General features: G+C 43.3%; 1 protein-coding gene across 2 annotated transcripts in view; it reads left to right on the forward strand.

Annotated features, from left to right (window-relative positions):
• The window catches only part of dock11 (dedicator of cytokinesis 11), a 53,989-nt gene that overhangs the window by 15,497 nt on the left and 11,184 nt on the right, over positions 1 to 27,308 (forward strand). The window contains exons 11-44 of one of the 2 annotated variants that reach the window (XM_037479476.2): positions 98 to 238; positions 1,392 to 1,661; positions 3,632 to 3,754; positions 3,870 to 3,952; positions 4,088 to 4,210; positions 4,363 to 4,439; positions 4,842 to 5,026; positions 5,130 to 5,195; positions 6,868 to 6,960; positions 8,002 to 8,137; positions 8,244 to 8,356; positions 8,454 to 8,537; positions 9,042 to 9,131; positions 9,547 to 9,668; positions 9,761 to 9,830; positions 9,923 to 10,048; positions 10,285 to 10,356; positions 11,112 to 11,258; positions 11,450 to 11,533; positions 12,036 to 12,147; positions 12,476 to 12,514; positions 13,632 to 13,813; positions 15,722 to 15,835; positions 16,354 to 16,429; positions 17,278 to 17,366; positions 18,317 to 18,437; positions 18,720 to 18,786; positions 19,085 to 19,132; positions 19,345 to 19,490; positions 24,316 to 24,431; positions 24,857 to 24,994; positions 25,719 to 25,901; positions 26,311 to 26,424; positions 26,999 to 27,214. In XM_037479476.2, the coding sequence (XP_037335373.2) occupies positions 98 to 238; positions 1,392 to 1,661; positions 3,632 to 3,754; positions 3,870 to 3,952; positions 4,088 to 4,210; positions 4,363 to 4,439; positions 4,842 to 5,026; positions 5,130 to 5,195; positions 6,868 to 6,960; positions 8,002 to 8,137; positions 8,244 to 8,356; positions 8,454 to 8,537; positions 9,042 to 9,131; positions 9,547 to 9,668; positions 9,761 to 9,830; positions 9,923 to 10,048; positions 10,285 to 10,356; positions 11,112 to 11,258; positions 11,450 to 11,533; positions 12,036 to 12,147; positions 12,476 to 12,514; positions 13,632 to 13,813; positions 15,722 to 15,835; positions 16,354 to 16,429; positions 17,278 to 17,366; positions 18,317 to 18,437; positions 18,720 to 18,786; positions 19,085 to 19,132; positions 19,345 to 19,490; positions 24,316 to 24,431; positions 24,857 to 24,994; positions 25,719 to 25,901; positions 26,311 to 26,424; positions 26,999 to 27,214 (3,966 nt within the window). The remainder of the gene's footprint in view (positions 1 to 97; positions 239 to 1,391; positions 1,662 to 3,631; positions 3,755 to 3,869; positions 3,953 to 4,087; positions 4,211 to 4,362; positions 4,440 to 4,841; positions 5,027 to 5,129; positions 5,196 to 6,867; positions 6,961 to 8,001; positions 8,138 to 8,243; positions 8,357 to 8,453; positions 8,538 to 9,041; positions 9,132 to 9,546; positions 9,669 to 9,760; positions 9,831 to 9,922; positions 10,049 to 10,284; positions 10,357 to 11,111; positions 11,259 to 11,449; positions 11,534 to 12,035; positions 12,148 to 12,475; positions 12,515 to 13,631; positions 13,814 to 15,721; positions 15,836 to 16,353; positions 16,430 to 17,277; positions 17,367 to 18,316; positions 18,438 to 18,719; positions 18,787 to 19,084; positions 19,133 to 19,344; positions 19,491 to 24,315; positions 24,432 to 24,856; positions 24,995 to 25,718; positions 25,902 to 26,310; positions 26,425 to 26,998; positions 27,215 to 27,308) is intronic. The other variant, XM_037479477.2, reaches the window with a different exon arrangement.

Raw genomic sequence — 27,308 nt, forward strand, 5'->3', positions numbered from 1 at the left:
GTCCTTCTGCTTCTCTCCTCTCCTCCGGATCAATCTTTCTCTTGTTGACTTGTCTCCTGCCTTCACACCTCCCTCTTCTCTCCTGTGCAATATCCAGAGGCTGGACTTCTCAGGCATCGAGCCAGATGTGAAGCCATTTGAGGAGCGCTTTGGCCGTCGCATCGTGGTCAGCTGCCACGACTTGACCTTCAGTCTCCAGGGCTGCGTTAGTGAGAAGGGAGACGGCGTCCTCACGAATGTATGTCGTCGCCTTTTTACTTGGCTCTACTACTTTCTATGTTTCGCCATATACCGCTACCAATGATAAACTTTAAAAGAATATTTTATTTTAAATATCCGAGTTGTATGTGTTTCTTATTTTACACATAGACAAGAGTAAATACATTTGGATAATATATGAATCCAAACCAATACGTTTTTACAGTCAAATGGAGGACCTTTTGATGGTTTATTGAATAAAAACGGGGTTAGAATGTACAGATAAACAAAATAAATTAAAGGGCATGTTGGGAGACTGAAGATATATATATTTGTTTCATGAAAAGGAAAAATAAGTATCAAAATACACACTTGGTTTTGTCAGTATGCACTTAAGCATTATTAATTCCGATGCACAATCCTCTTTCTCTGCCCCAGAAAACACACCTTCATATTTCATGTTGTCCTGTCTGGAAGCAACGCCAACGTCTCGGCCGAAAGATAACCCAACTAGATATTGTTGTGATTGATTAAAAGTCAGTTTGCGTCAAACCTTCCGTACACTGATGTTGCTGCATTGTTTTCCCTTTCTGTCACCTGAGCTTTACATTTTAAACAAAGATTACGAAGTCAGTCTTCTTGTGATTTCCATAAAGGACGTGTAGAGGCATGAGACAGCAGTTAGAACGTGTGTGACCACCAGCTTTCTCACAGGGGCATTGCAATCTGTAGTCATAAAACATTGAGGGGCTTGCTGGTGCTGGTTGAAGAAGAAAATGACTCATATGTGGTTTGGAAGCAGCTCTCTCTCTCTTTCCCTCCCCCTTCATTCTTTCCACAGCCACTTATTGGTTTAATGTTTATTGGATGGTCTGACGTGCAGGAATCCTCCATCCTGGAATAAGTGCACGGTCATCCAAAAGTGTGTGGGTGGTAGCACTGTGGCACCAACAATTGCTTCCAAAATAGGGATGAGCAAATATTTGCTTTGATTATAATCTTCAGAGTTTGGATACATGTCCTGCCACATATTCCATAAACATGCGTGTATGTAATAACAGCCCTACTGAAAGAAGATCATGCATCCAGATATTAGGTGGGGAATAAAGTTAGCAGGAAATGTTATGTGCAGTAAACGAAACCCGGGGCATTGTCTGTGAACAGCTCATAACCGTCTCTTTGTTGGACCCCAGGTGGAACCGTTCTTCATCAGCCTCGCTCTCTTTGACGTCTCCAAGAGCTGCAAGATCTCGGCCGACTTCCACGTTGACCTCAACCCGCCGTGCGTCAGAGAGATGCTGACCGACGCCGCGGGACAGCTCTCCCCTTCATCCGACTCTGAGGGCGTAGGAGGAGTCGGGGTGGAGGGAGGCGGAGTCACAGTGAACGGAGACTCCACTAAAGGGAACGGCCTGCCGGTTCTGCAGAGGGTGTCGGAGGCTCTGATGCGCTTCCCTACACAGGTAGAAACATGAGTGTGACTACTGAGTTGTGTTGAGAGTGACACACCGATGGTAAGCGGCCAGTCAGAGTGGAGGGGGGCGGGTGAAGCTGAGGCATTGTCATGTCAAATCAAGCTCCGATCAAGGTATGCCCAAAAAAAACTGAAATCAATTGGCCTGAATTCATTTTTATTGTCATGATACTTAGTAATTTTATATGAAGAAAAATACTTTCAAATAATAGGAAATACAAATATACCAATCGTTAATTAGTAAAGAGTTCATCAAAACAGGATCAGAAACCTTGATTTAAAAGATTTTGATAATTTTGCAAATACACATTTTTTTTTAGTAACAACCTGGAAGCTCTCAGTTTTGTTGTCTTTGGGACACCCGCTTTATAATTTTGCCACAGGCTCCTTTACAGTTGTTACCTCATTGACGTCAGACGGGGACATTTAATTCAAATTAAAATCTTCAGGATTATTAGTTAAAGGCGAGCTTCTTTTCTGTGGCCTAAATAATATCAAAAAGTTTTCAGTGTGTTATTTCTGCGATCGGTTCGTACAGTTACAAACTTAGATCCACTGACTGCTGATCTAAACAAAGCTTCTTAATAGAGGGTTTGTGTCTACAGGAACCAATGCTGTGTGGTGTGTCCTCAGATGACCTATCAGTACCTCTTTACAAACTTAATTCTCACAGGGTTTTCCAGATGTTAAGTGTGTCTACAGATGGTGGTTGGTTTGTGTCCAGCATGAGGGCCTCAGTTTAACGTATTAAACAAGAGAATCCTTTTGTTAGAGAGCTTATTTGGAAAATGATGATGGCCCTGAAGTGATGATCTTGGCTCAGGAAAACTGCTGCAGGTGCTGTGAGACCAGAAAACACACGCACATGGTCTGTTCCTCCCCTCACGGCCCGTTTACTCGCAAGGGAAACGAAAGATAAATACTGAGTCAAATAAGTACTCTGAGGACAAATGGCATGTTTTCTGCTGATCTCTTATTTCGGATATCTTATCGAGCTGAAGAAGATAATGCATACAGTATATCGTTGAGTCAGTCCCCATTTCCATTTCTCTGAAAAAAATTATGAAATGTTTAACGTTAAATAAAGACAAAGATTAAATACATTTGTTCATATTAGGTAAAAGAGTTTTAAAAGTTAACTGAGAACATCTCTATCTTACGCCTGAGTCGTCATACATTTCTAGACCTCAGCTGTATACGTAACAGACTGCAGCAGCCCAAAATAAAAGTCTTAATTCAAGACACACACACACACACACACACACACACACACCAGACTGGCCTCCACATCTGTGATGAGTGTGCTGTTATAGCTCGGGCAGACCACACTTTAATTTCGGTGCATTGGGTGTGGTCCAAGGATGAAGCCTGCAATCCAATGCATTTCCCTAAGTGTAAATGTTTGAGGGTTTTATAAAACGTGCGGCAGCAAATGTGCACCATTTGGAACCCGAATCAGCTGCATGGCTGTATTAAACGATGCAGATTGACTGTGTAAGGACGGAGTCATGGCTTTGAGTGCAACCAGGAAGTGTCGGTCTGACTCTTCCCCCAACATGTCTATTATTGATGCGCATTTTGACGTCTGCAACTATTCAGATTTAGACCTGCATAACCCTCGAGACGGTGCAACCGATCCCTCCGTCTAACACTGCAACCTTTTATGATTTCGAATTACTTTCTGCTGCTTCAGTCTAGATTGTCTTGCTGACAGAGATTGTAAATGCGACCAGCGTGGCAGAGTTTATTTTCTCTCACCTTAAGGTTGTGTTTGCTCATAAAGACCGGCCCCCTCTCACCAAACCCAAAATAGATGTGAGCGCCATGTGGTTTTCTTGTAGAAGCAGCAGCCACTTCCCCAGCGCTTGCAGAAAAGCAGTGAATGGATTTGCAACTGTTTGAAATGCTGAGGATGAGTGCTCTAATTGGCTCAATTTCTCCACCCCCCCTCTCCTTCAGGGAATCTTTTCTGTGACCAACCCTCATGCAGATATCTTCCTGGTGGCCCGTGTGGAGAAGGTGTTACAGAACGGCATAACACACTGTGCCGAGCCGTACGTCAAGACCTCCGACATCAACAAGGTCCACTGCCCTCACACACACACACACACACACACACAATGAAGGCAGCTGTGAGCTTTCCAAGTCGCCTTTGCTGCTCTGTTTTGGTTCATCTGTCCCCTGTCTGTCCCTGCAGACGGCTCAGAAGGTTCTCAAAGCTGCCAAGCAGACATGTCAACGATTGGGCCAGTACCGGATGCCGTTTGCCTGGGCTGCTAAGTAAGACAAGAATAACCAAAGACTGACAAATATACTTTGATTCAACTTTGGAATAGCCGTGAAATGTGTCATTATGAAAGTATATTTATTTGAGTTTTAAAGTTTTGACCTTAAAGTCCATTCATTTGTTGCCAGGCAGGTGTTCAAAGACGCCCAGGGCAGCCTGGACATGGACGGGAAGTTTTCTCCTCTCTACCGCCAGGACAGCAGCAAAGTGTCCAATGATGACATCATCAAGCTGCTGGCCGACATCAGGAAGTAAGTCATTAGAACGTTGCTATAGATCAGAAGTTTCATCCCGTTGCATATACAGTCTCTGTATTATATAACAATATTTTCCTCTAAATGGATAATGTACTTGTAATGTAATGTAATCTTCTTGTTTTTTTACATACCCTTTTCCTTGTCAGACCAGAAAAGAGCAAGCTTCAGAGCATCCCAGGACAGCTGAATGTCACCATTGAGTGTGTCCCACCTGACTTCTCCAGTATGTTGTCCCTTCGTTCCCCATTTCCTAACGTTTGCATAGCTGGCCTTTAAAACACACGCAACCATGCACAATGTATAGTAGACCCTTTTAAAGGCAAAATATCCCCAATAAAACATATGTTCCTTCTTTCGTTTGCACTTTGGGGCAAATACTTCCTGTTTTTCTCATTCTCAGGCCCAAAGGTTTTTCTTTTAAATAGGCCACAGGGTTTGATTAGAATAACAAAAATGAAACCGTTCATTTGATTGACAGGGTCTCAGCTGTAATCCATGTGTAGCAGTTTAGTATTTGCCGTGTACTAAGCTCACAAACGTGGCGGTGGGTTTAGTGTCGGCTTAGAAACGTGAACACGGTGGCGGAGGTGTGGCCCCCCTCTCACGCGTGCCTTCTCCCACACAGACACGGTGACTTCCTCTTACGTTCCCGTCAAGCCCTTCGAGGACGGCTGTGAGCGGGTGTCCGTGGAGGTCGAGGAGTTCCTTCCCGACGAGGCCAAGTACAACTACCCCTTCACCACCTACAAGAACCAGCTCTACATCCGCCCGCTGCAGCTCAAATACGACAACCAGAAGACCTTCACCAAGGTGTGTGACTCGGGTATAAAGTTAATGCGAATGGGGAAAATGTCATTGTGTTTTGTGTATTGCTGATTATCTGCTCCGCTGTGTCACGTTTCCTCCTCAACAGGCGAGAAACATCGCCGTCTGCATCCAGTTCAGAGATTCAGATGAAGAAAGTGCACCCTCTTTAAAGGTGAGTTGTATGAACTGTATCTATTTGATGAAAACACAGAATTTCTTCCCGTAGAAACTTTTTACAGAATTCCAAGATTATGATTAAAAAAATCGTATAAAAGTGAATACATTACTCTTCCTTGAGGACCCGTAAACTGTCTTAACAAAGAAACTGAAACCTACCAGAGACTTACTTCAGTAAATCCACTGCATCACACAATCCAATGAATTATATCACAACCTATATTAGACTATCGGAAAGAGGTAGGAGGTATTTTATATATGTTTGTATTTCTACTTCCGGCAATATAGTACATGCACCGATAGATGAATAGATAGATATCCGGAGAGAGTGGGGACGAACACCAAGTCTGTTTTCATCAGACAGGCAGGGGCCTAAAGCAAAGGTTGTGAATACTTGCAGCATGTTCCTATGTGAAATTGGATCGATAGCGGCAGCCTCAGACACAATTCCTTTTTTTATTGCTTTTGACAAAGTGGAAGTCAAAGTGCAGGAGAGAGGCACCGCTTACAGAAGCTGATCATTATAGTGGGCAGGGGAATATAATGAATGGTCTTCTTTTTCTCCCTCCACTTCCTTGCGATGTCTCTCTGGCCCCACATCTTAAAAATGTGTGGGTGGAAACAGCCATCAAAGCGCAGTGGATTGCTTCTCTCTTCAGAAAAAATATTTTTCAATTCTGCCGCCAAAACAATGGCCCTCGATGCTAACCCGATTCATGTCAGACGGGCAGATCAGCACCCGGTCATGCGCGTCGTACTTCCGATACCAACAGCACAATGAGCTTGAGCCAGCAGCACACTCCTCAGGAGATTTCTTTTGGGGAGCAGGAAGCTGGATGTTCCACAAGATGGGATTTCCCAGGGGCTATGGTTTAAGAATTCCTCAAACATCTGCCTGTTGACTAGTCATGATCTCAGGTCAGATTCTACCTGAAGCGTTGGTGCAGGCGCTTCGAAAAATTGCTTGATATGATACACGTGTGAACAGCACAGCTTCTGTGGCGGATAAGATCCGGGGCATCTCCCCCAGCCGGGCCTGGACCCTCATCACCATTTGAGGGGCCCCTGAAGGTTTTCCATCCGCTGCTCAGCGCCGGCAGCCCCATCGGGCGAAAGAGGTTCAACCGTGTCCTCAGAGCCTCTCCCTCACTCCCTCCCGGGTCGAATCAGTCTCAATTTGAAATGGTTGGCTCCAGGACTCTGTCCTTCCTCTGGCGGGCACTGCTCGTTATTGTTCATTAGAGATGACTAAAACTGTTAGCATCCTAATTACGGCATCAAGACCAGCCAACAGAACAGGGCTGATTTTTTTTTTTCTTTTTCTCTTGCGTTCTGTCACCCATTGTTAGAATTGTTGGGACCCGCTCAAACATGACCTCGATACACAGGTTGATATTTCTCGCAGAACTTTGGCTCTTCTGATAGAAAGTAGAGCTTTGTGTGTCCAGTCGGAGGCCATGCTTTGATAATTTCAGCCTCGCCTCTCTGGTTTCTCAACTCTTTGTTTAATGTCTGGCTGCTCCGAAGATGCATACAAATGAGGGAAACACCCCCCCCCCCCCCCGTAGTCACAAATCACCGACCACTCACTCACCGCTGTGTGGCAGTGGCACCCGACATCAAAGCGCCACAATTTGATGACCGATTTTTGTTTTCTTGCCTTCCAGTGCATCTACGGCAAGCCGGGAGACTCGCTCTTCACGAGCAGCGCCTACGCAGCCGTCCTGCACCACAACCAGAGCCCGGAGTTCTACGACGAGGTGAGACGGTTGGTTACATTGAGCATTCAACTTTTCACAGAAAAGGAAGCACTCATTCATCAAGTCATCAACACTGAATTAGACCTAACGAGGAAGAAGGAGGAAGAGGAAGAACTAATTTATTTTCCAGTCGCTGTGTTCAGTGCTCAAATTCCTCGGCCAGCGCTAAAATAATCCAATAAATCAGTCTCTGTTATCTCACTCTAATCTGGTCAAACAGTCACTGACGCCTCCACACACACATGAACCCCGGCGCTCAGCGACAGAGGTCAGGATGCCATGACAGAGGTGAATTAGAGGTTGGTCCATATGGTCCCGACATCAAACGGATTAGGATCTTAAAAGTCCCTCATTCTCACACGCAGGCAAGATTTACCTCCCGTCACATCGCAGAGAGAATTTCTGCTCAAACACGGACAACGCTGATATTTAGCTTTTCATATGTTTCGCCTTGATCTTTTTTATCCTCCAAAGAATCTTCAAATACGCTGACAAGCGCTCTTTAAGATTATTTTTTTGTTATTTGTTTAATTATAGACCGGCTCGGATGTCCTTAAATGCTGTCTCTATCTAAATGATTCATACTCCAGTCATAATAATCATTCAAGACCTTCTTGAGCTGACAGTTGGTTACTAGAGCCGGAAAAATGTATGTCTCTTCCTGCGAGTAATTCACCAGGAGCAGGACGCTTGCAAGGGCTGCCCTCTGGTGGTCAGCTCAGAGCGGTCTTCAAAGTGCTGATGTTTCTGATAATCTGGTGAGCTTGAACTAAACTAAAGATTATTTAAACTGAACTAAAGTTTATTTATTTTAAAAAAAAGAAACACAGGAAGTGTATGAGTGAGACTGTTACGAGGATAGTTTTCTAAAAAAACTGCATATTTACCCTTGTAACAATCATTTTTGTAGAAAATACCCTGAATCATGACTTTAAATCTATTGCTGGTATCAGTTTGTTCTGATTGTGACGTCGGTAAGAAGAATGACAAATGTCTGATTTATCAAACTTTAAAAAAAGCAAACCGTTCCCCGGTGTCCAGGTGAAAATTGAGCTGCCGGTCCACATCCACGAGAAGCACCACATCCTCTTCACCTTTTACCACATCAGCTGTGAGTCCAGCAGCAAAGCCAACAGCAAGGCCAGCAGCAAGAGGCGCGAGGGAGTGGAGTCACTGGGTAAGTGTCTCTCTTAATTGGCTCATCATTTCTTTGGCCGTGTTATGTTATGTGTCCTGATGAACGAGGGCCAGTAAGCCAACACCGACGCTCTCCTGTGCTCCAGTGGGTCACTCTTGGATGCCTTTGCTGAAAGACGGGAGGATGCAGTCAGCCGAGTTGCAGCTTCCTGTAGCTGCCGCCTTGCCTCCTGGATACCTGTGTCAGGACACCCGGAAGGTACAGTCATATCGCTTAAACCAAGTACTGGGACTCCACTGTTGCTCCATAATTAAAAGTGAACTACATTTTTCTTATTTGTCTGTACTTCCAACAGTCCCAGCCAGATATCAAGTGGGTGGAAAACGGCAAAGCGCTGTTCAAAGTGAGGAGTCATGTGGCATCAACAATATACGCTCAGGTACAATACTATATTATTCAACCCTTCTATTCTATGCATTGGGGGGCATGTATATGTACCCCAATGCATTGTTGTAGTTCACAGTATCCATAGTCATTTATTAGTAATGTTTGGCACAAGTGTATGCTTTATTCAGAGTATTTGCTCCACCTCGCTGTCAGACCCTCATTTTCTACACAGAACCAAAGCAGTTTTTCGACGCTCTCTTCTAGGTCAAAGGACTCCCTTCGACAAAATCAGTAACTTTACCTCACAGGACAGTTTGTTATTGTGTGATGTTGGCGTATCCCAGATAACCCTTTGAAACACCAGAGCCACACATTATCCGACCGAGGCAGCAGTAGACCAGACACCTCTGTGTTCTGTGCAGTAAATTGGTTGTTCTCAGTAGTGCATCACTTTGCTCCTCCTGTCTGTTTCCTCCAAACTCAAACTACTGTTAGCCGTACACAGTCTATGGTGTAAAGTGCGGATGGTAGTGACATTGAGCGGTTTCACACACAGGACCTGCATCTTCACAAATTCTTCCAGCACTGCCAGCTGATGAGGACGGCCACAGAGGGAAGCCCAGCAGAACTTATCAAATACTTGAAGGTGAGTGAACACAGTCATGGAATTAGTGAAAAAGAAGAAATTATAATGGTTTAATTCTACTTGATCCGATTCTAAAAAAAGATGTATCAATAAATATGAAAGTTAAAGAACTTTTGACCCAAGGTCCAACTTTTGTATCAGAACTAATGTATTAGCTCTTTCGTTTACTTTGTATTAATTCAAATACGGTTACCTCCCATAATATATGTCTATTCTTTCTTGAGTCTTTTTGGACCTTTGTCAAGTCTGTTCTACAGCTTGAGTGACCAGAGTTTTGCCTTTAGGAAAACCTTCTTGAAGACCCCAACTATTGTAATCTGTTGCCTCTGCAATCCTTGTGAAATCGTTGCTCATTAAAATCCAAGTTGAAGTTACGTGTTATTACTCCTGGTTTTCTCTTTCTCTCTTCCTACAGTGCCTGCACGCCATGGAGACTCATGTAATCATCAACTTCCTGCCTACGGTGCTGATGCAGCTGTTTGGGGTGCTCACAGCAGCGACCAAAGAAACCCATGAGATTGCTGTCAACTCGCTGCGGTCAGTTTTCTCACCTTGGTGAAACGTGAATGCGGTAGATGCAACAGATGCTGAAGGTAGACGCTCACTCTGCCCTGCTTCTGTTCCTTCAGTGTGATCATACATATAGTCTCCAGATGTCACGAGGAGGGCCTGGAACACTACCTGCGCTCTTTTGTGAAGGTAACCTACCAACACAAACGCTGCCCTGGGGTATTAATAAAAAAACTGAAGTTTTCCAGAATGAATGTATGTGTTGTTTGTTCCCTTCCTAGTATGTGTTTGTGACCAACAACCCTTCATCGGGAAACTCCGCAACCACACATGAGATGCTGGCCACCGCTGTAACAGCCACCCTCAAGCAAACTGCAGATTTTAACACCAGCAACAAACTGCTCAAGGTGTGCGCTCTATATTTGTTTTACGGGTCACCTGTAGTAGTACTTCTATTGAACAGCAGGAGGCATAGCTTCACCATGACCCTTTAAAAAGAGAGGTCAGTCTTTGTGATGAGAGAAGAATCCCAGAACCATAAAGCTGCTTCTGTCTTGTACTGTGATGTTATGTATTAGGTATTTATTGTATTCCCATACCCCGGTTACACTATTGTGTATTCCTCTTTTATCCCGTTCTGTAGTACTCCTGGTTCTTCTTTGAAACCATGGTAAAATCCATGGCCCAGTACCTGCAAGAAGGCAACCGCATCAAGGTTGGTAACAAGTGATTTCTTCTTCCTGTAGTCAACTAAAGTGAGCAGCTCAGAGTCAAATTCTGTGTGTTTAACAGGCAGTGTTGGGATAGTTCACTTTCTACATGAACTAGTTCAAAGTTCAGTTCACAAACTACTTCAGTTCATAGTTCAAACTTCAAAATATTTGAACTAAGTTCACAGTTTCAACTAGTTCAGTTTTTTTTTCCATATGTCGCTGCAAGCTATTATTTTTCAAAATGATTGCCACAACCCAGAACCACACACAGCAATTATTTTATCAGTACAGAAGGACACTGAAGCTATGCATCAGATTTAATCTTCATATCCAATTTTGAATACTTACCAACCAGGGTTTACATTAGCATTGAGGGGATTGTTGCTTTAATGTTGCTGTCCAATCACTCCACACTAGCAGCAGCTGCAGCGTTCACCCCTACAGTACATTCTCAACAAATGCTGCTTGAATGGCTTGAATGGAACTATCGTTCAATGAACGCGTTCAGGCACAACACTGTTAACAGGGCGAGTCTTTGCAGGAGAAAGCGCAAATGTATATATTTGGCATAAACCTCTAAAGCAGACACATACCAAGTGATGTTATGGATCATGTCAACACGATTAAACAAAGTGAGTGGCCTGAAGCAATTACAACTGGTAGAACTGGAAAAAAATGTGTTCCACACCCTGTGTGTGCGATGTCCTCGTTTGTCACGTCGACCTTTTGCAAGCGTTCTGCCTACATGTGTCATCAGATGCCGCGGGCCCAGCGCTTCCCTGACAGTTTCCACCAGGTACTCCAGTCACTGGTGTTGTCAATCATGCCGCACATCACCATCCGCCACATGGAAATCTTGGAGGAAGCTCGATGCATCAACCTGAGCCTGGCCAATTTCATAAAGGTCTGACCCAACCTGCTTTACTACACTGAAGGCTGTTTGATGGGTCATTCATGGCGTCTTGGACTCCTTACATGGCTCCTCCTGACACTATTCGTTTTTATTTCTAACTCCCCTCCAGAACAGAACATGTGTTTGCCGTGTCTGTTCCCTCAGCGGCACATAATGCGCTAACCACGTTTTCTCTCCCTCAGAGGTGCCTGACCGTCATGAACCGGGGCTTTGCCTTCAGTCTGGTCAACCACTACATGTGTCACTTCGGTCTCAGAGATCCCAAGGTACAGTGTACATATACATCAGCGCATGCTGAAAAAAATGGGTGCAGATTTTCCTATTTCTAACCTGCATTGAGATTACATCTCCAAGAAAGACGTTCTGAGATGGTTTATTTGGTGTATTAGCAGAGAAATTATTATCAAGCACTTTTTTAAATTCTAGTGGAAAAAGTACTATATAAATAAAGAATTATATTGAATATAATCTCTGAGCAAGTGAATGTATTTTGCTGAGAAGATACTTGTTGCGTATTTGATTTGCACATAACAGACTTAACATGTGCCGAATCTCTCGCGCTACCTGGAGGCTCATTTGACTAACAAATTCAACCAAATTAGTTCCTAGTGAACTGTATTTTGACTTTTAGAAGCGATAACTGCGGCGACGAGTATTGTATTTGAACAATGAGGAGAATTATATTGACTCTGGGGCAGTTAACATAACTTTGCATAAACCGTGTGTGGGGGGGTCATTCAAATATTCGTTTCTTTTTTTGGCACGCAGGTGCTGACTGAAATGAAGTTTGATTTCTTGATGGCCGTGTGTAACCACGAACACTTCATCCCTCTGAACCTGCCCATGACTTTCGGGCGCACAAAGATGCAGCGCGTACAAGGTGAGAAAGTCCCACGTCACGTCCTTCCATTTGAACGCAGTACGCTTCCTATCACACATGTAACCACTGACCGTCTCTCACATGAACCTCCCGACAGCCTGCTTCTGACCCACCTCCAACCACACGCGTCCCTTAACCTGCCTGACTCTTTGGTTTACGCATACATGTGTCTGTCCACTGGTCACATCTACCCGATTCTAATTGACACGAATACACACGCAAACAACTGTGAGCTGTGGAAATGCTGCATGGATTGTTTACAGTTTCACCTCCCGATTTATTTATTTTCAACAACCCCCTCCCTATTTTGTGTTTTGTTTGAGGTCAGATTTCATACCGTATGCGACGGAGCTTTTTGGCCCTGTAGGTAGGTGAAGCTCAACGCACCACCCTGCACATCATCGCCACAGAAGTTTGCCGCCGCATGCAAGCGATTTGCACCTCCTTGCTCTGAACTGCACTAACCTCGCCATTCTGTCAGCTTCACGCCCTTTTCTCCTCATAGGACCCCCACCCAATTTCACTCAGCACATGGCAAATGATTTGAATGCTCATGCCTGAGCCTGTGTGTTGCCATGGAGAGCAGCGTGGCAACACACTGTGGCCGTTGTGGAAACCCGTTGGCCTTTCTTTTCATAGTGACGTGATACTTCTAAATATTTTCTCACAATACTGCAGTTCTCTTCCTCTGTTATTTTTTTTTTTCTCTCTCTCTCTCTCTCTCTCTCTCTCTGCCTGTGTATCTCCGTCATTAGGGAAGATAATTGCTGCAGACGGCACTCAGTTTCCAGCCTGCAATGCCTGCTTGGATATTAACACAGCATTATTGTGAAACAGTTGTTTGTATGGCGAAAAATACCACTTCTCTTTTTAGTGGCACAAAAGTAAACAACTTTATACATTACCAAATGTATGCATTGAGAAATAAATGATCTCAAAGGATAATTTCATCCCAAGATCCAAAACACTGATGTATCTTACCTTACCTTTAGAATCTACAAGAATATTAAATGTTTTAGAGTAAGTTTAGTGTTTTGCAGCAATCAACAAAACTGATATCTGCCTTATCTGCAATTTAGTGGAGATAAATTACCCTCGTGAAACAATCTAGATAAATTAATACAAAATAAATATTTTGCCTTCATGTCTCAAATTACAATGTTTCACTTTTTCACAGTATTCCGTGTACGTATTCCGGACAACATGTTATTATATTATTATGTAGTGTATATATCCAATCATACTCGTCTCTAATTATATTTAGAGATATTCTATGTAGTGGAGATGCAGTTTGATTTCTTTCTGTGAATACCTACTAGTTACTATACATCTTCACCAAAAATACATTTCTGGTTGACATGACTGGTTATATTTTAGCACTAGGAAATTGACCTCAACAGATTATGCCCCAATAAGCCATATTTTATCAGCATCAGCTCAGCTGCTACATCTCTACTGACAGTTCCCCTCTGGCCCAACCACAGATCAGTGTCTGGAGTTCAGCCTGACGGAGGAGTACTGCCGTAACCACTTCCTAGTGGGTCTGCTGCTGAGGGAAGTGGCTGAGGCTTTGCAGCAAGGGCCCGAGGTCCGACAGCTGGCCGTCAGCGCTCTCAAGAACCTTCTTATCAAGCATGCCATGGACGACCGCTACACATCATTCAAGGTGAGGGAGGGCAAGGCACTCGATGATTGGAGGAAGAAGAGGCGTGTAGGTCAACAAGTTACTTTTAGGAAGTCACCGGCGCCTTATGCCTTTTTATAAGCTGACATTGTAGTACAAAACTTATATTCATCAGCACGCCATGTCTGGAAATCAATGTTTCCTTAAAAAACAATGTGGAAAACCACTATGTATAAACCAAGACAATGCAAAATGCTTAATTAAAAAAGCAAATATAATGCTTTTACCCCAAATCCTGCCACATGGCAGAGTTTGTGAATCAGCCAATCCTTGTTGAAAGAACTGAAGACTTTGAAAGAAAACATTTTCCCCATTATCTTTAATGCATTCTGCTGGCTGAAAGCTTTGTGCAGCAGCACAATGTCTATAATGCTGTCTTATTATTATTTATTGGATTATTGTCCTTCCAACAAATGCATTACAATACATCATAATGATCGGGACTCGCTGGCAATTGTGTGCTATGGTCTTTCTTAGAAAAATTATGTTTGTACAAAAATTGCAAAAAATCAAGAAGAATTGCCCCGTGCAAATGAACGGAGTTTCGTCTGTAAGAGAGAAAGAAAAAACACACTAAACTTATAATAATTTGAAGCTGCAACATGTGGAAAATATTTCTTTTAATATATATTTTTCGGCAGTCTCAAGTCTCTCACAATATTCTTATTTTTTGGATTGGAGTAGTTTTGCATCTAGGAGCAATGTTTGACAGGTCGTTTCATGAAGAATCAAAGTTCCTTTATAAGCGTGTGAACGATGCCAGCTGCACCATCAAAATGACAGCCACATGCAAGCACTCACTCTCTGGCCCAGTCCCAACCGGCACCCTTAGGGACCCGCAGACTTTGGGACACAAACCCGCTGTCTGAGAGATTTGAACTGTCCCATTGTCAAATAGTTGGGCAGTTAAGGGTCTGTGGTAAACGGTTGACTCCTTGTGTGAACCGTTTCCATAAGTCAGCATTAGTTGCTGACTTAGCCCATTGGAATTACATTAAAAAACAAAACAAATCAGATGATATTCATTCATTTTTTTTTCTTTCATTTTAATATATAAAATGTTGCTATTGAAGCAATTTTGACAAAACACTAAAACATTATTCATAATTACCCCTCAAGAAAAGGGCCTGGAAGATGTTCATATCGAAGAGTAAAGAGTATGAAATACAAAACAGAAATTATAACAAGATCCAATTCACCCTTAAACTAGGTCATACGTTGACCTAACCACGTAAAGGTCCTGGTGACATGCTATTCTGCTGAAGCATTATACGTTTCCTTATACCAGAAGCACTCAGAAGAACAGAAGTGGTAGTTGTGATTCATGGTCAAATTCTGCATTCACATATTTTCCTCTTATCTTTTAATTTTCTCCCAGGAATGAACACAAGATTTTAGTTGTCATAAATAATACATTTTTTCTAACAGTTATTTTTGATGGAATGAGTGTGAGAAAATCCTGTATAATGTAACTGTATTCTAAGGTCAGGGCTAAGATGCCTAGGATGCCAAGGATGCCTTCAAGGTGGATGCTGAGTCACATTCAGGTTTATCCATCCATCATGTCCAGGAGGACTTTCCCCATAACAATGCCTGACACTTATAATGACAGAGTTCTTATTAACCCATTTCTTCGATGTTCCAGTTATTTTATGAGAGGAAAGTTAATGTTTGCATTCTGACAGGTTATTGTTTAACATGGGTCTTGCTCTGTACATATTGTAAACTGCGATAAACTGTGTGCTCATGTCTCGGAAAAGATAGCAATGTCTGTTATGCAAACCAGCCAGTGTTAAGAGTTCACTTCAATTACAGTCTACCTCCGTAACTTCATTTATAAGTATCACCACATGTGTCTGACAGTTTAATCGCCGCATTTCATGTTTTCAGAATCAACAAGCCAGAATATGTTTGCTCTACCTGCCACTCCTTGAGCTGCTCTACCAGAACGTCAAGCAGCTGTCTGCCCAGCCACACACCCCCAGCCCCGGGCTCGGCCTCAATGTGAGTCACCAAAATGAAATGAATCGAAAAGCACAACGAGCCTCTCGTCTGTCAGAAGCGACCGCGCATGCGTGGGGACCTTTCTGTAATTCCCACAATAGCAAAGTCATCCGACGGGCCGGATTTGAGTTTGACACATATGATATAGGTTGTCAAAACTTATTCAGCTAAAAGGACGTAAATAAACCCATTGACATAAACATTTTGAGTGTAGCAGACAATCAGTTTTATGTTCCTTACAATAGGCCTCATGCAGCAGTGCTCTGAATCAGACACATCGGTATAAATTCTTTATTATGGAGACCTGAGAAGTTTCTTGATGATAAATCCTTGGACAAGTTGTTTCCAAGTCCTGTTGAGACACAAATCCTTTTGTCCTTGAGGTGGTAGAATTCTGAGCTGGAAAATTGGCTTAATGTTAATGGATTTTTCACTGACTTGGGTATAAACCCCTCATCCAATTCCGATCTCTTTAACAATAGACCAGAATTGACTTGTTCCATCTTGTGGATGTCCAGGGCTCCAGAGATGACCTGATATCAACGATGTCCACAGACAGCAAGAGAACCAGCACTGCAATTGACAGAGACTACGGTAAATTCCCAGATCACTCATTATCACCACCACACTGGCTACATGTATTTTACACAGGACTCCGCCCATTAGCAGCACTCCCTCGACAACAACGCACTTACCCGAGGCTGGCTTATTCTGGGGATAACAAACTTTTCATCATGTTGTCAAGACGAATGAGAAGGTTCATTGTCAAAGTTTTGTAAGAGTTTCCTAGTATTACATTTCACAAGATGTCCCAAGAGACAGATTGAGGCTAGAGAAGATACCTTTAGTTTCTCGTATGAGTCTTTCACACCGTCTGTCACCAGGGATTCTTTTCCCTGGTGACAGAACCATGGTTTGTTCTGGGACTTCTCAAAGCTTTTTCAGAGCCACAGAAAAATGTATACGCCCCTTGATAGGTGGTTTATGAAGAGCTCTTAATCTGCTAGATATGTTCAGACGAGACCAAGTATGCCCCTTATTGAGCTTGAGTCTCTCTGTCAGGTGGCAGCTGGAGCAGGTTGCAGGGAGGACTCCTCGAACAGAGTGCTCTTTAATCAGACACAAAACCCAAGAACGTGCACCAACAGCGACTGACATGAGACAATGACGCGACAAGGGACAACAGGCACACGGGGCTTAAATACACAGGGAGGTGCAGATGATTGGACACAGGTGGAATCAATCAGGCAATCACAGGACAAGGCAGAAAGTAAAGTTACCCAGGAACACAAGAGACATGAAAACTACCAAAATAAGACAAGCAGACCCAAACCGTGACACTCTCTAATGTCACTGACATGGGGCTCGTTAGAATCGCGTCATGTGTTTTTGTTAATGTGCTGCTTTCGTTTAGCATTAAAACTGCACTGTGTTGGCTCCAGGTCTGCCGGTTCACAACGGCCATGTTGTGAGGAGAGAAGACTCCCGGTGCTCCCTGTTCGTGGACACAGGAACGTTAGACAGCACCGAGGTAAGAACCTTTCAACCCAGCAGAACCGCAGCTGAACACGAAGCTCCAGCAGAGCCAGACACGTCCCTGCTGCTACCAAAAAACGCAGTTTTCTTTGTTTTCATGTAGAGACATTTGGTGTGTCCTGTCAATCCCTTTTTTATATTTTGATTCTTATTTGATTTTATGTGATTCTCTCAATGAAACATTAGCTACGGCTCACGCACACTGTTTTGGATTTAAATCTCTACAGTGCTTGTCCTTATAACAAACCTGGAAAACATCCCATAATGCTTCTGAAAGTTTCCCCGGTTTTTACCGTCTCAGAACTTATTGCCAACATAACAAGCCAGTAGTGCTGAGCGACACATTTGTAGGTCTGATTCCAGAGCTGAATGTGCATCATCCCAGATGTTGAAGGATAGACAGACTGCGAAAGCTTATTTATCAAATGTGTAAACAGTCTTTTCAGCACACCGTCTTCGGTTTATGGCTGTACGTTACTTGAAACAGTCTAATGTTTAAAGCTTGCTTTTACAGATGCTACATTGTGACACTTCTTGCCCCCAACATAACCTCATTTGTCTGCTCCAAACTGTATATAGATTGATTACTGACGTTAAAGGTAACGATAAAAAAAGACCCTACTTGCTTGCTCACTCTATTTCAGTATGATGACACGTGTCCTATATACAAATTCTTTACAATTCACAACCGTTTTGTAGACCATACGTGGACATGAGAATCTATAATAATATTAACATTGTCTTTTTCCTGTCGCTGGAATTGATGAATTTACAATAAAATACTTTCGTACTCTAGCCAATCCTCTGAGCAGACCAACCCACATCTCAAAATAAAAGAAAAGGTTACCATATACAAGACTTCTTTTGCTTGGCTGAGTCAGCAATGTTGTTTTCCACCCCATGGATCTGAATACCTCATCATTAAGTGTGTTTGTGTTGGTCCAGCTGAACAGACGTGGCTCCACCATGAGCAGCAGCCCCATGCCTCCCATCAGCAGACTGGGAGAGTATGAGATCAAGGGCCTCCTGCTGTCCTTCCTGCACATCGTCAAGACCTTGTCAGAAGGTGAGTGATGATTTTTAACTACATGACCGGTCACTCACCATGCACCGGAAAGTACACGACGTTGGGCTGTTTGCGGATGGAGTCCACCCAGAACCGGCTCAGCTGTTACACAAACAATGAGGTTGTCAGCCAGGCGTCAGCCATCAAGGATGTGTCTTTTGGCTGTAGTGGTCTGTCAAAAATCCACAGGAACCATTTATTTATATCTCATTGCATAATGATTAATGTTGTCTTAAAAGGAAAAACATGCATTAAAGAGTTTGACTTTGTATTTGACCGCAGACACTCTCATGGCCTACTGGAACAAAGTCGGCCCTCAAGACATCATGAACTTCCTTAGTTTGCTCGAGTGAGTAGTGGTGAAAGGAAAATAATTCTTCTCACATAATGGTCTGTTTGCAGTGAAAACTGTTTTTCTAATGACATATTGTTACAGTGAACAGTTTTTGGTGCCTTGGCAAATTGTTAAATAAAATAAGCTACCTAGATCCGAATCATTTACGAATGTGTGTCAATGATGTGCACTTCTTAATCATAAGTCAAAGCTAGCCATTTTTCTGTTTCCTTAATAAACATTAATGCATTAATTTATCCTTTAACCTTATTTCTCATGCTGATATCTTGTATTTTTTTCGCTGTCCCTGTAGGACCTGCGTGGTTCAACTCCGTTACATTGGAAAAAGGAATATTGGGCGGTACGGCTTGAAAATATCTAATACTACATGTGAATGTCTTGTTTGTGCATTGCACTGTTGCAGTGTGGTTTGGTTTATTATTACTTCACTCATTGCTTCTGGTGATGTGTTCAGTTACGTATCTTATGTTCATATAATAAATCCGACCGTTAATCTCCTTATTAGTCATTTCTTTTTTTCAACCAAATGTCTTTTACGTTTTATTTAAACAGGAGCCAGGAGATGTGTGCGTCAAAGCTGTTCTCCTCAGACCGGAAGTCTCAGACGATGCCGGTGATGCGCTGCAACCGAGCCAGCCTCATGCAGACTAAGTTACACCAGTTCGGCACCATGGAAGCCTCCTTCACGCTCAATATAGGTAACCACAGACAAATGTATGCAAAGCTTTAGGATACACTTCCTCTTCTCAACAATTTGTTTAGCAGAAGGGTATTGATCTGTTATTGTAATGTTCTAGAAAGGCAAGCAAGGATACCAATGGGACAATATATAGGATGACCTGTCCAGGGAAGCATTAAAGGAATGTTTTGAAGTGGGATTGTATGGGATGCTTATCCACAGTTGATGGAGTTTAGTGAAACAGGCCGAGTACCATTAGAGTAGCAAATTAAAATACGTATATCTTCTACAATATCAGCAGCAGACCAGAAACCCCGGTGTTGTGAGAAGTAAAAATGACAATGGTCTTGCACCTTTGAACAGACCTCTGATTATGGTTCCTTGTGGGAAAATATTATTTGTCTGCAAGGGAGAGATTTGATTCTGAATATAGGGAACATGCAAACTAACAGATTGTTTTTAGGTTTCTTAATCAGGTTTTACTACTCACCTCACCAACAGCAGTAAAGCACATAACATTACATGTCATTTAGCTGGCGCTTTTATCCAAAGCGACTTACAGTGCATTTCATTAAAACTTAATTTCATTAAATAAGCCAATTTACAACATGCTATAGATAAGAGCCATTACAGTACAATTTAAGTGCTACACTGAAAAGGTATGTCTTTAGTTTTTAGTGGAAGATGTACACTCACCGGCCACTTTATTAGGTACACCTGTCCAACTGCTCGTTAACACTTAATTTCTAAGCAGCCAATCACATGGCGGCAACTCAGTGCATTTAGGCATGTAGACATTGTCAAGACAATCTCCTGCAGTTCAAACCGAGCATCAGTATGGGGAAGAAAGGTGATTTGAGTGACTTTGAACGTGGCATGATTGTTGGTGCCAGAAGGGCTGGTCTGAGTATTTCAGAAACTGCTAATCTACTGGGATTTTCACGCATAACCATCTCTAGGGTTTACAGAGAATGGTCCGAAAAAAAAAAAACATCCAGTGAGCGGCAGTTCTGTGGGCGGAAATGCCTTGTTGATGCCAGAGGTCAGAGGAGAATGGCCAGACTGGTTCGAGCTGATAGAAGGGCAACAGTGACTCAAATAACCACCCGTTACAACCAAGGTGGGCATAAGAGCATCTCTGAACGCACAGTACGTCGAACTTTGAGGCAGATGGGCTACAGCAGCAGAAGACCACACCGGGTGCCACTCCTTTCAGCTAAGAACAGGAAACTGAGGCTACAATTTGCACAAGCTCATCGAAATTGGACAATAGAAGATTGGAAAAACGTTGCCTGGTCTGATGAGTCTCGATTTCTGCTGCGACCTTCGGATGGTAGGGTCAGAATTTGGCGTCTACAACATGAAAGCATGGATCCATCCTGCCTTGTATCAACGGTTCAGGCTGGTGGTGGTGGTGTCATGGTGTGGGGAATATTTTCTTGGCACTCTTTGGGCCCCTTGGTACCAATTGAGCATCGTTGCAACGCCACAGCCTACCTGAGTATTGTTGCTGACCATGTCCATCCCTTTATGACCGCAATGTACCCAACTTCTGATGGCTACTTTCAGCAGGATAATGCGCCATGTCATAAAGCTGGAATCATCTCAGACTGGTTTCTTGAACATGACAATGAGTTCGCTGTACTCAAATGGCCTCCACAATCACCAGATCTCAATTCAATAGAGCATCTTTGGGATGTGGTGGAACGGGAGATTCGCATCATGGATGTGCAGCCGACAAATCTGGGGCAACTGTGTGATGCCATCATGTCAATATGGACCAAACTCCCTGAGGAATGCTTCCAGCACCTTGTTGAATCTATGCCACGAAGAATTGAGGCAGTTCTGAAGGCAAAAGGGGGTCCAACCCGTTACTAGCATGGGGTACCTAATAAAGTGGCCGGTGAGTGTAGAGGCTCTCTGCTGTCCTGATGTCATCAGAGGGCTCATTCCACCATTTGGGGGCAAAGATGGCAAAGAGTTGCGATCTTGTCGAGTGTTTTGCAAATGCAGAGCGGCGTGTGCGGGTTGGGATGTAGGGTTTGACCATGTCCTGGATGTAGACTGGTCCCGATCCATTCACAGCATGGTATGTGAGCACCAATGTTTTGAACTGGATGTGGGCAGCCACTGGTAACCAGTGAAGAGAGCGGAGGAGTGGTGTGGGAGAATTGAAGAACTTTAAAGACCAGTCAAGCTGCTGCATTCTGGACGAGCTGCAGTGGTCCAAGGCTGAATCAGTTCCTGCACGGCTTTCTGAATGAGAAGGAGTCGTATTCTCTCGATGTTGTAGAGCGTGTATCTACAGCAGGGGTGTCAAACTAATTTCAGGGGGTGGTGGCACGGACGGTACGACCGACAGGGGGTGTGTGCAAAACAAATCAGTACTAAAAAACACATCCAGCCTCTCGTCTGTCAGAAGCGGCCGCGCATGGGAGTTTGACATATTACATTACATGTAATTTAGCTGACTCTTTTATCCAAAGCAACTTTCATTGCATAATAACCCATGCGTTACATTTTGCTTGGGGAGCAATTGGGGGTTGGGTGTCTTGCTCAGGGACACTTCGACGTGGCACATGGAGCAGCCGAGATTCAAACCGGCAGCCATCCGGCTCCCAGCGCATCACACTACACCATGTGCCACAATCGCCCCCGACACATATGTGATCTACAGGATGGTATTGTTGCTGTAATGTTGAGAGAGTTGGCTGTCAAGTGTCACGCCGAGGTTCCTGGCAGTCAAAGTCTGCGCTATCACGGAATTGACTGTGAGGTCCAGTGAGGAGAATCTTTCCCCGGAAAGAGAAGTAGTTCAGTTTTGTCAGGGTTGATTTTCAGATGGTAAGCGGACATCCACTGAGAGATCAGTCAGACAGGCAGAGACCAGTGCTGCCACCTGAGTGTCTGAGGGAGGAAATTAGAGAGAATTAGTTAGGTGTCATCAGCATAGCAGTGGTAAGAGAAGCCATGCCGGTAGGGCTGCAACTAACAATTATTTTGATTTTAAATAATTTATCGGTCGATTTATTTTATTGATTAATCGTGAAGCTTTAATTTCCAACCTTTTATTCTAAAACAGAACAGCTAATTCACATTTCAAAAATACTTCAGAAAGTACAGGTAGCTCCTTGAACATCATAATAATTTATAAAAAATAAAGAAAAAATGAGAAAATTGAACATTTGTTTTAACGTCAGAACTATACTACACTCAGACGCACACACTCTGAAACACACATCCCCAAAATGTATACACCACATCTAAATACAGCTAACAAATGCCCAAGAGCTATGAGAAGAATTTAAAATGGCATTTGTAAATAAATGCATTAGAGGCTTCTTAGTTAGCAGCGCTGGTTTAATGGATCACCGTGTGTCAGGCGTAACATCAACTACCGTACAACCCACCGTATATTAAACAGCATTAAAAAGTACACATACAAATGTGTCAACAATAACCCAAATGGGACAAACCACAAGACAACAGATTGAAAAATGAATAGTCCAACAAAGGCGAGTAAATTAAAACACGTCTTTAATCTTGCTAAACTGCTTTACTGCTGTCATTAGCGGGCTAACGCTAGCTTGATCAGCTGGATGAGGAGTAAACAACTACAACAGCAGCAGCATATGGCGCTGTGTTTCTCCAAACTCCCTCAACTGTAGGTAAAACACTGTTTATGAATAAGTACCTCATAAAAGCCCACTCAAAGACCTGAACCATCCAATAAATATTTACAAAGGAACCTTAATCTGGACATCAACAGATCTGCACAACCATGTGACTACTGTAGAACATCCTGGTTCTGGTATCTCTCTTGCATAGTTGTTGCCATGAAATATTCTCAAAGATTATTGTAAAAACCTGAATCACTAAAACAAGACCTAACAAGATGTTACTCAGACAAACCTAATAGTGAGTAGTCCCCCAGCAACCACACAAAAAAGGGGAAAAACATTTTGAAGACCTTTTTGAATCATCCAAACAAGTAATCAAAACTGTTTATCTCTGACTGAGCCCGATCTACGTGTTGGTACCTGCAGCCTTGTACCTCGTCAGTTGCACCAGGAGAGCCTTAGTGACAATACTGCCAGACAGGTTGTCAAGTTTGTCTCTCAACAAGTCAGTCTTAGCCTGACTTGTTGCTCAGCTGAGTTCTCGTAAAAATCAAGCACCAATGTTGTGAGAGACCCACAGTGAGCAGTTGTCATATCCCAAACTAACAGACTTACACCAATGCACAATATGGTGTTCAGACCTGAGTGGGCAATCGCTGAACGGACTCTGTGCAGTTTTTAATTTGTTTATTTTTTTATTCATCCTGAACCTATTAAATATCACCCACCACATTGTGTCAAGATTAATAGCCTCTGAGCTAAATATAGTGGATTTATGGGTAAAATCCCATTAACACTGAAACCTCATGGGAGATTTGTGGTCTATTGCAGAGGTGAATGTGCAGGACCAAGTCCATGCTGACCAATTCTGATGCCATAGAAACCACACATGTCTTAATTATTTCAGCATTACATTGTTATTTTTTTATTTTGTTGGACAGACAAATTATTATGACCCTGACAAGCTGAATGATAATATTGGCAGAATTATGCAAGATGATTTGTGTAAATATTTGTCAACTTCAGGAGCATAGTTGTTGCACTATAATCAGTGTTATCAAATGTATTAAAGTCAGCAAATTAAAGATAACGCTGTGAACTGACACAAGCAATAATCTGCTGCTTTTTATACACAGACCCGACTATTGGATGTGTTTTTTATTGTATCGTGAGGCCTTATCCTAAACTGTCTTTCTTGTGTGCGTGCCTGTGCGTGGGTTCTAGGGTCAGGGCCTTCAGAAGCAGAGATCCACCATCAGGCTCTACTTGAGGGCAACATCTCCACAGAGGTCTCTCTGAGTGTTTTGGATGTCCTCTCTCTATTCATTCAATGTTTCAAGGTGAGAGCACACAAGAAAATGTATTGAAACATTTTGATGACCTTCACTGGGCTGTATTTTTTTTTGTATTTTTGTATTGTATTTCCCTGAACTAAAGGTTTTGAAAAAGTGAGCATAACCCCTACGTTTCTCAACGTTACGCTTAGCCACTGACTCCAAAATCTACTTTTTTTTTTTATCAGTTGCTCAACTGTTTCTCAATGAACTTGTTTATCTTTCTCCAAACGAACAAGCGCACACATGTAGCAAAATGTCTCTGTCTCTCTCTCTCTCTCTCTCTCTCTCTCTCTGTGTGTGTGTGTGTGTGTGTGTGTGTGTGTGTGTGTGTGTGTGTGTGTGTGTGTGTGTGTGTGTGTGTGTGTGTGTGTGTGTGTGTGTGTGTGTGTGTGTGTGTGTGTGTGTGTGTGTGTGTGTGTGTGTGTCAGACCCAGCTGCTGGACTGCGACGGTCACAACCCCCTAATGAAGAAGGTGTTTGACGTTTACCTGACCTTCCTTAAAGTGGGCCAATCAGAAGCTGCCCTCAGACACGTGTTTGCTGCTCTTAGGGCTTTCATCAACAAGGTAGGTGGGCACACGGCGATATTGAAACCAGAATGACTGTCACAGGCTTTTTGTCGTTGAGAAAGAAGAATTTCCGCCACCAGTAAACAATCAGAAGTGATAAACGTCATTGGTCTCTGCCACTACTGTTATTGTGGCAGTCTTTTTCTCTCATTGCACTATTAATAACATCCAAAACTTGCACGTAGTGTATTGTCAAGTGAGCGGATGCATAGAATAAACGTCAGTTTCCTGTGTTTGTTTTTGTTGCTGCTGTCTTCTCTCAACATTCACGTATTATCTGATAACTCTCAAGAAATATATTTTTAGATTTGCAGCTTATTCCGATTTACCGTAATAGGATCACAGAGTCCTGGTGGAACATGTCCTGGAGCGCCCAAGGAAGGCGAGCACCCACTTCCCCACTAGTGTACTCTGAAAGCGTCAGAAGGCATGACAAGCTGCAGAAGTTGCTCTGTTCTGACATGTTTTGGTCTTGTTTATAGTAAGATATGGAGACGAGATGGCCATGTTGCAATTTTGATATTTAGGAAGACATGATCATTCATTCACTAAAGTTCTGGGATTCCAACGTGTAATAATTGCACGTGGAATAAAAAAAATATAACATTTAATTGACCGTGCAAAATAGTCCCAAATATACCTGGCAGCCCTCCTTTCATACTAACCATAATCTTCCCATCCCATCTCTGCCCTTTAACACACTAACTCGTTGTCCCGTCAGTTCCCGTCGGTGCTGTTTAAGGGCCGCGTGACGCTGTGCGAGGCCCTGTGCTGCGAGGTGCTCAAGTGCTGCGTCTCCAAGCTGGGATCTCTGAGGGCCGAGGTGTCGGCCCTGCTCTACCTGCTGATGAGAAACAACTACGAGTATACCAAGAGAAAGACCTTCCTACGCACGCACCTGCAGGTAGAGGACCGGCCACACATGTCATCCTTCAAACTGGCCCGGATCAGCTTCTGGTGCATACATGTTTGATTCTCAGGGAACAACATTAAACACTGTTGGTGGTCTGTAACAAGGTCTTGCATGAGCTCAATACTTGTTTGCCCTGATGGTGACCTTTGACCTTTAAAACTTTTTCCGCACACTGCTCCGGGTAGTTCAGATGCTTCCCAGTGGGTGGTGGTGAATGAGGAGAGTGTATACAGACTCCATGCTTATTTTCCGTCTCCACTGCTAACATTAGCAGAAGGCCATCCAGCTTTCCATTAGCTCTCCTTCTACCAAGTTGATCTGCGTTTACCCTCCTTTCATTTTCTGCCGAATATATAACTATTTCCCCTCTCTATGCCTCCCCTCACATTTTTTCATCTAGATCATCATTGCTGTGAGCCAACTGATCTCTGACGTGGCGCTGACCGGCAGCTCTCGCTTCCAGGAGTCTCTCTCCATCATCAACAACTTTGCAAATAGTGACAAGGCCATGAAGGTAGAGTAAAAGGGAACGAGTGTTTGTGTGTGTTTGTTTCTTCTTTATTTAGAGCAGCCACTTTCCCATTTGCGAAAACGGCACACAAATCTCACATCTGAGATAGATTTTGTAGCTCTAAATACAGTTAAGTTATAATAAAGTTTCTTTTATAAAGAGCTTAAGTGTTCTAGCTGTGTCGAGATTTGACTGTTGTGGGTTTTTGGCATAATGTATCAAATGTGTCCAAACATTGGGAACATTGAGGTTCGCAAGATAAAGCGACACTCCTAACCGTGCCATTTATGAGACTCCATGTGAGTTTGTTGCCTCTGTGCATGCTGAGAACCAACCTCAACTGCAGTCACTTCTTTGGCACAATAGCAATTAGAATGATGAGAGTACGCTGTGATTGATGAGAACTTTGTCCAAGACTAACAAATCTGTTTGCCAAATTGCAATTTAAATGATTGGTTATAGCCCAGCAGCAACGTGTTTGCTTGGATTTGAAGCTCATGCCCCTTCAGGTATAATCCAAAGAGATTCAATTTTGATCTTGTGTGTGTGTGTTATATCTTCCCACTGCGTGATGCAGTCCACAGCCTTCCCCACTGAAGTAAAGGGGCTGACCAAGCGGATCCGCACGGTGCTGATGGCCACGGCCCAGATGAGGGAGCACGAGAGAGACCCAGAGATGCTGCTGGACCTCCAGTACAGCCTGGCCCGGTCCTACGCCAGCACCCCCGAACTGAGACGAACCTGGCTGGACAGCATGGCCCGAGCGCACCTCAAGAACGGAGATCTCTCTGAGGTATCAGCACGGCGACTTGGATGTTTGCTTTGTGTCATCGGTTCATACGCCTGCCTCTTCTTATCAAGGCCAAATAACTCACTGTGGAAATAAC

Source organism: Pungitius pungitius, chromosome 1 (assembly GCF_949316345.1).
Source record: "Pungitius pungitius chromosome 1, fPunPun2.1, whole genome shotgun sequence".
Lineage (NCBI taxonomy): Eukaryota > Metazoa > Chordata > Actinopteri > Perciformes > Gasterosteidae > Pungitius > Pungitius pungitius.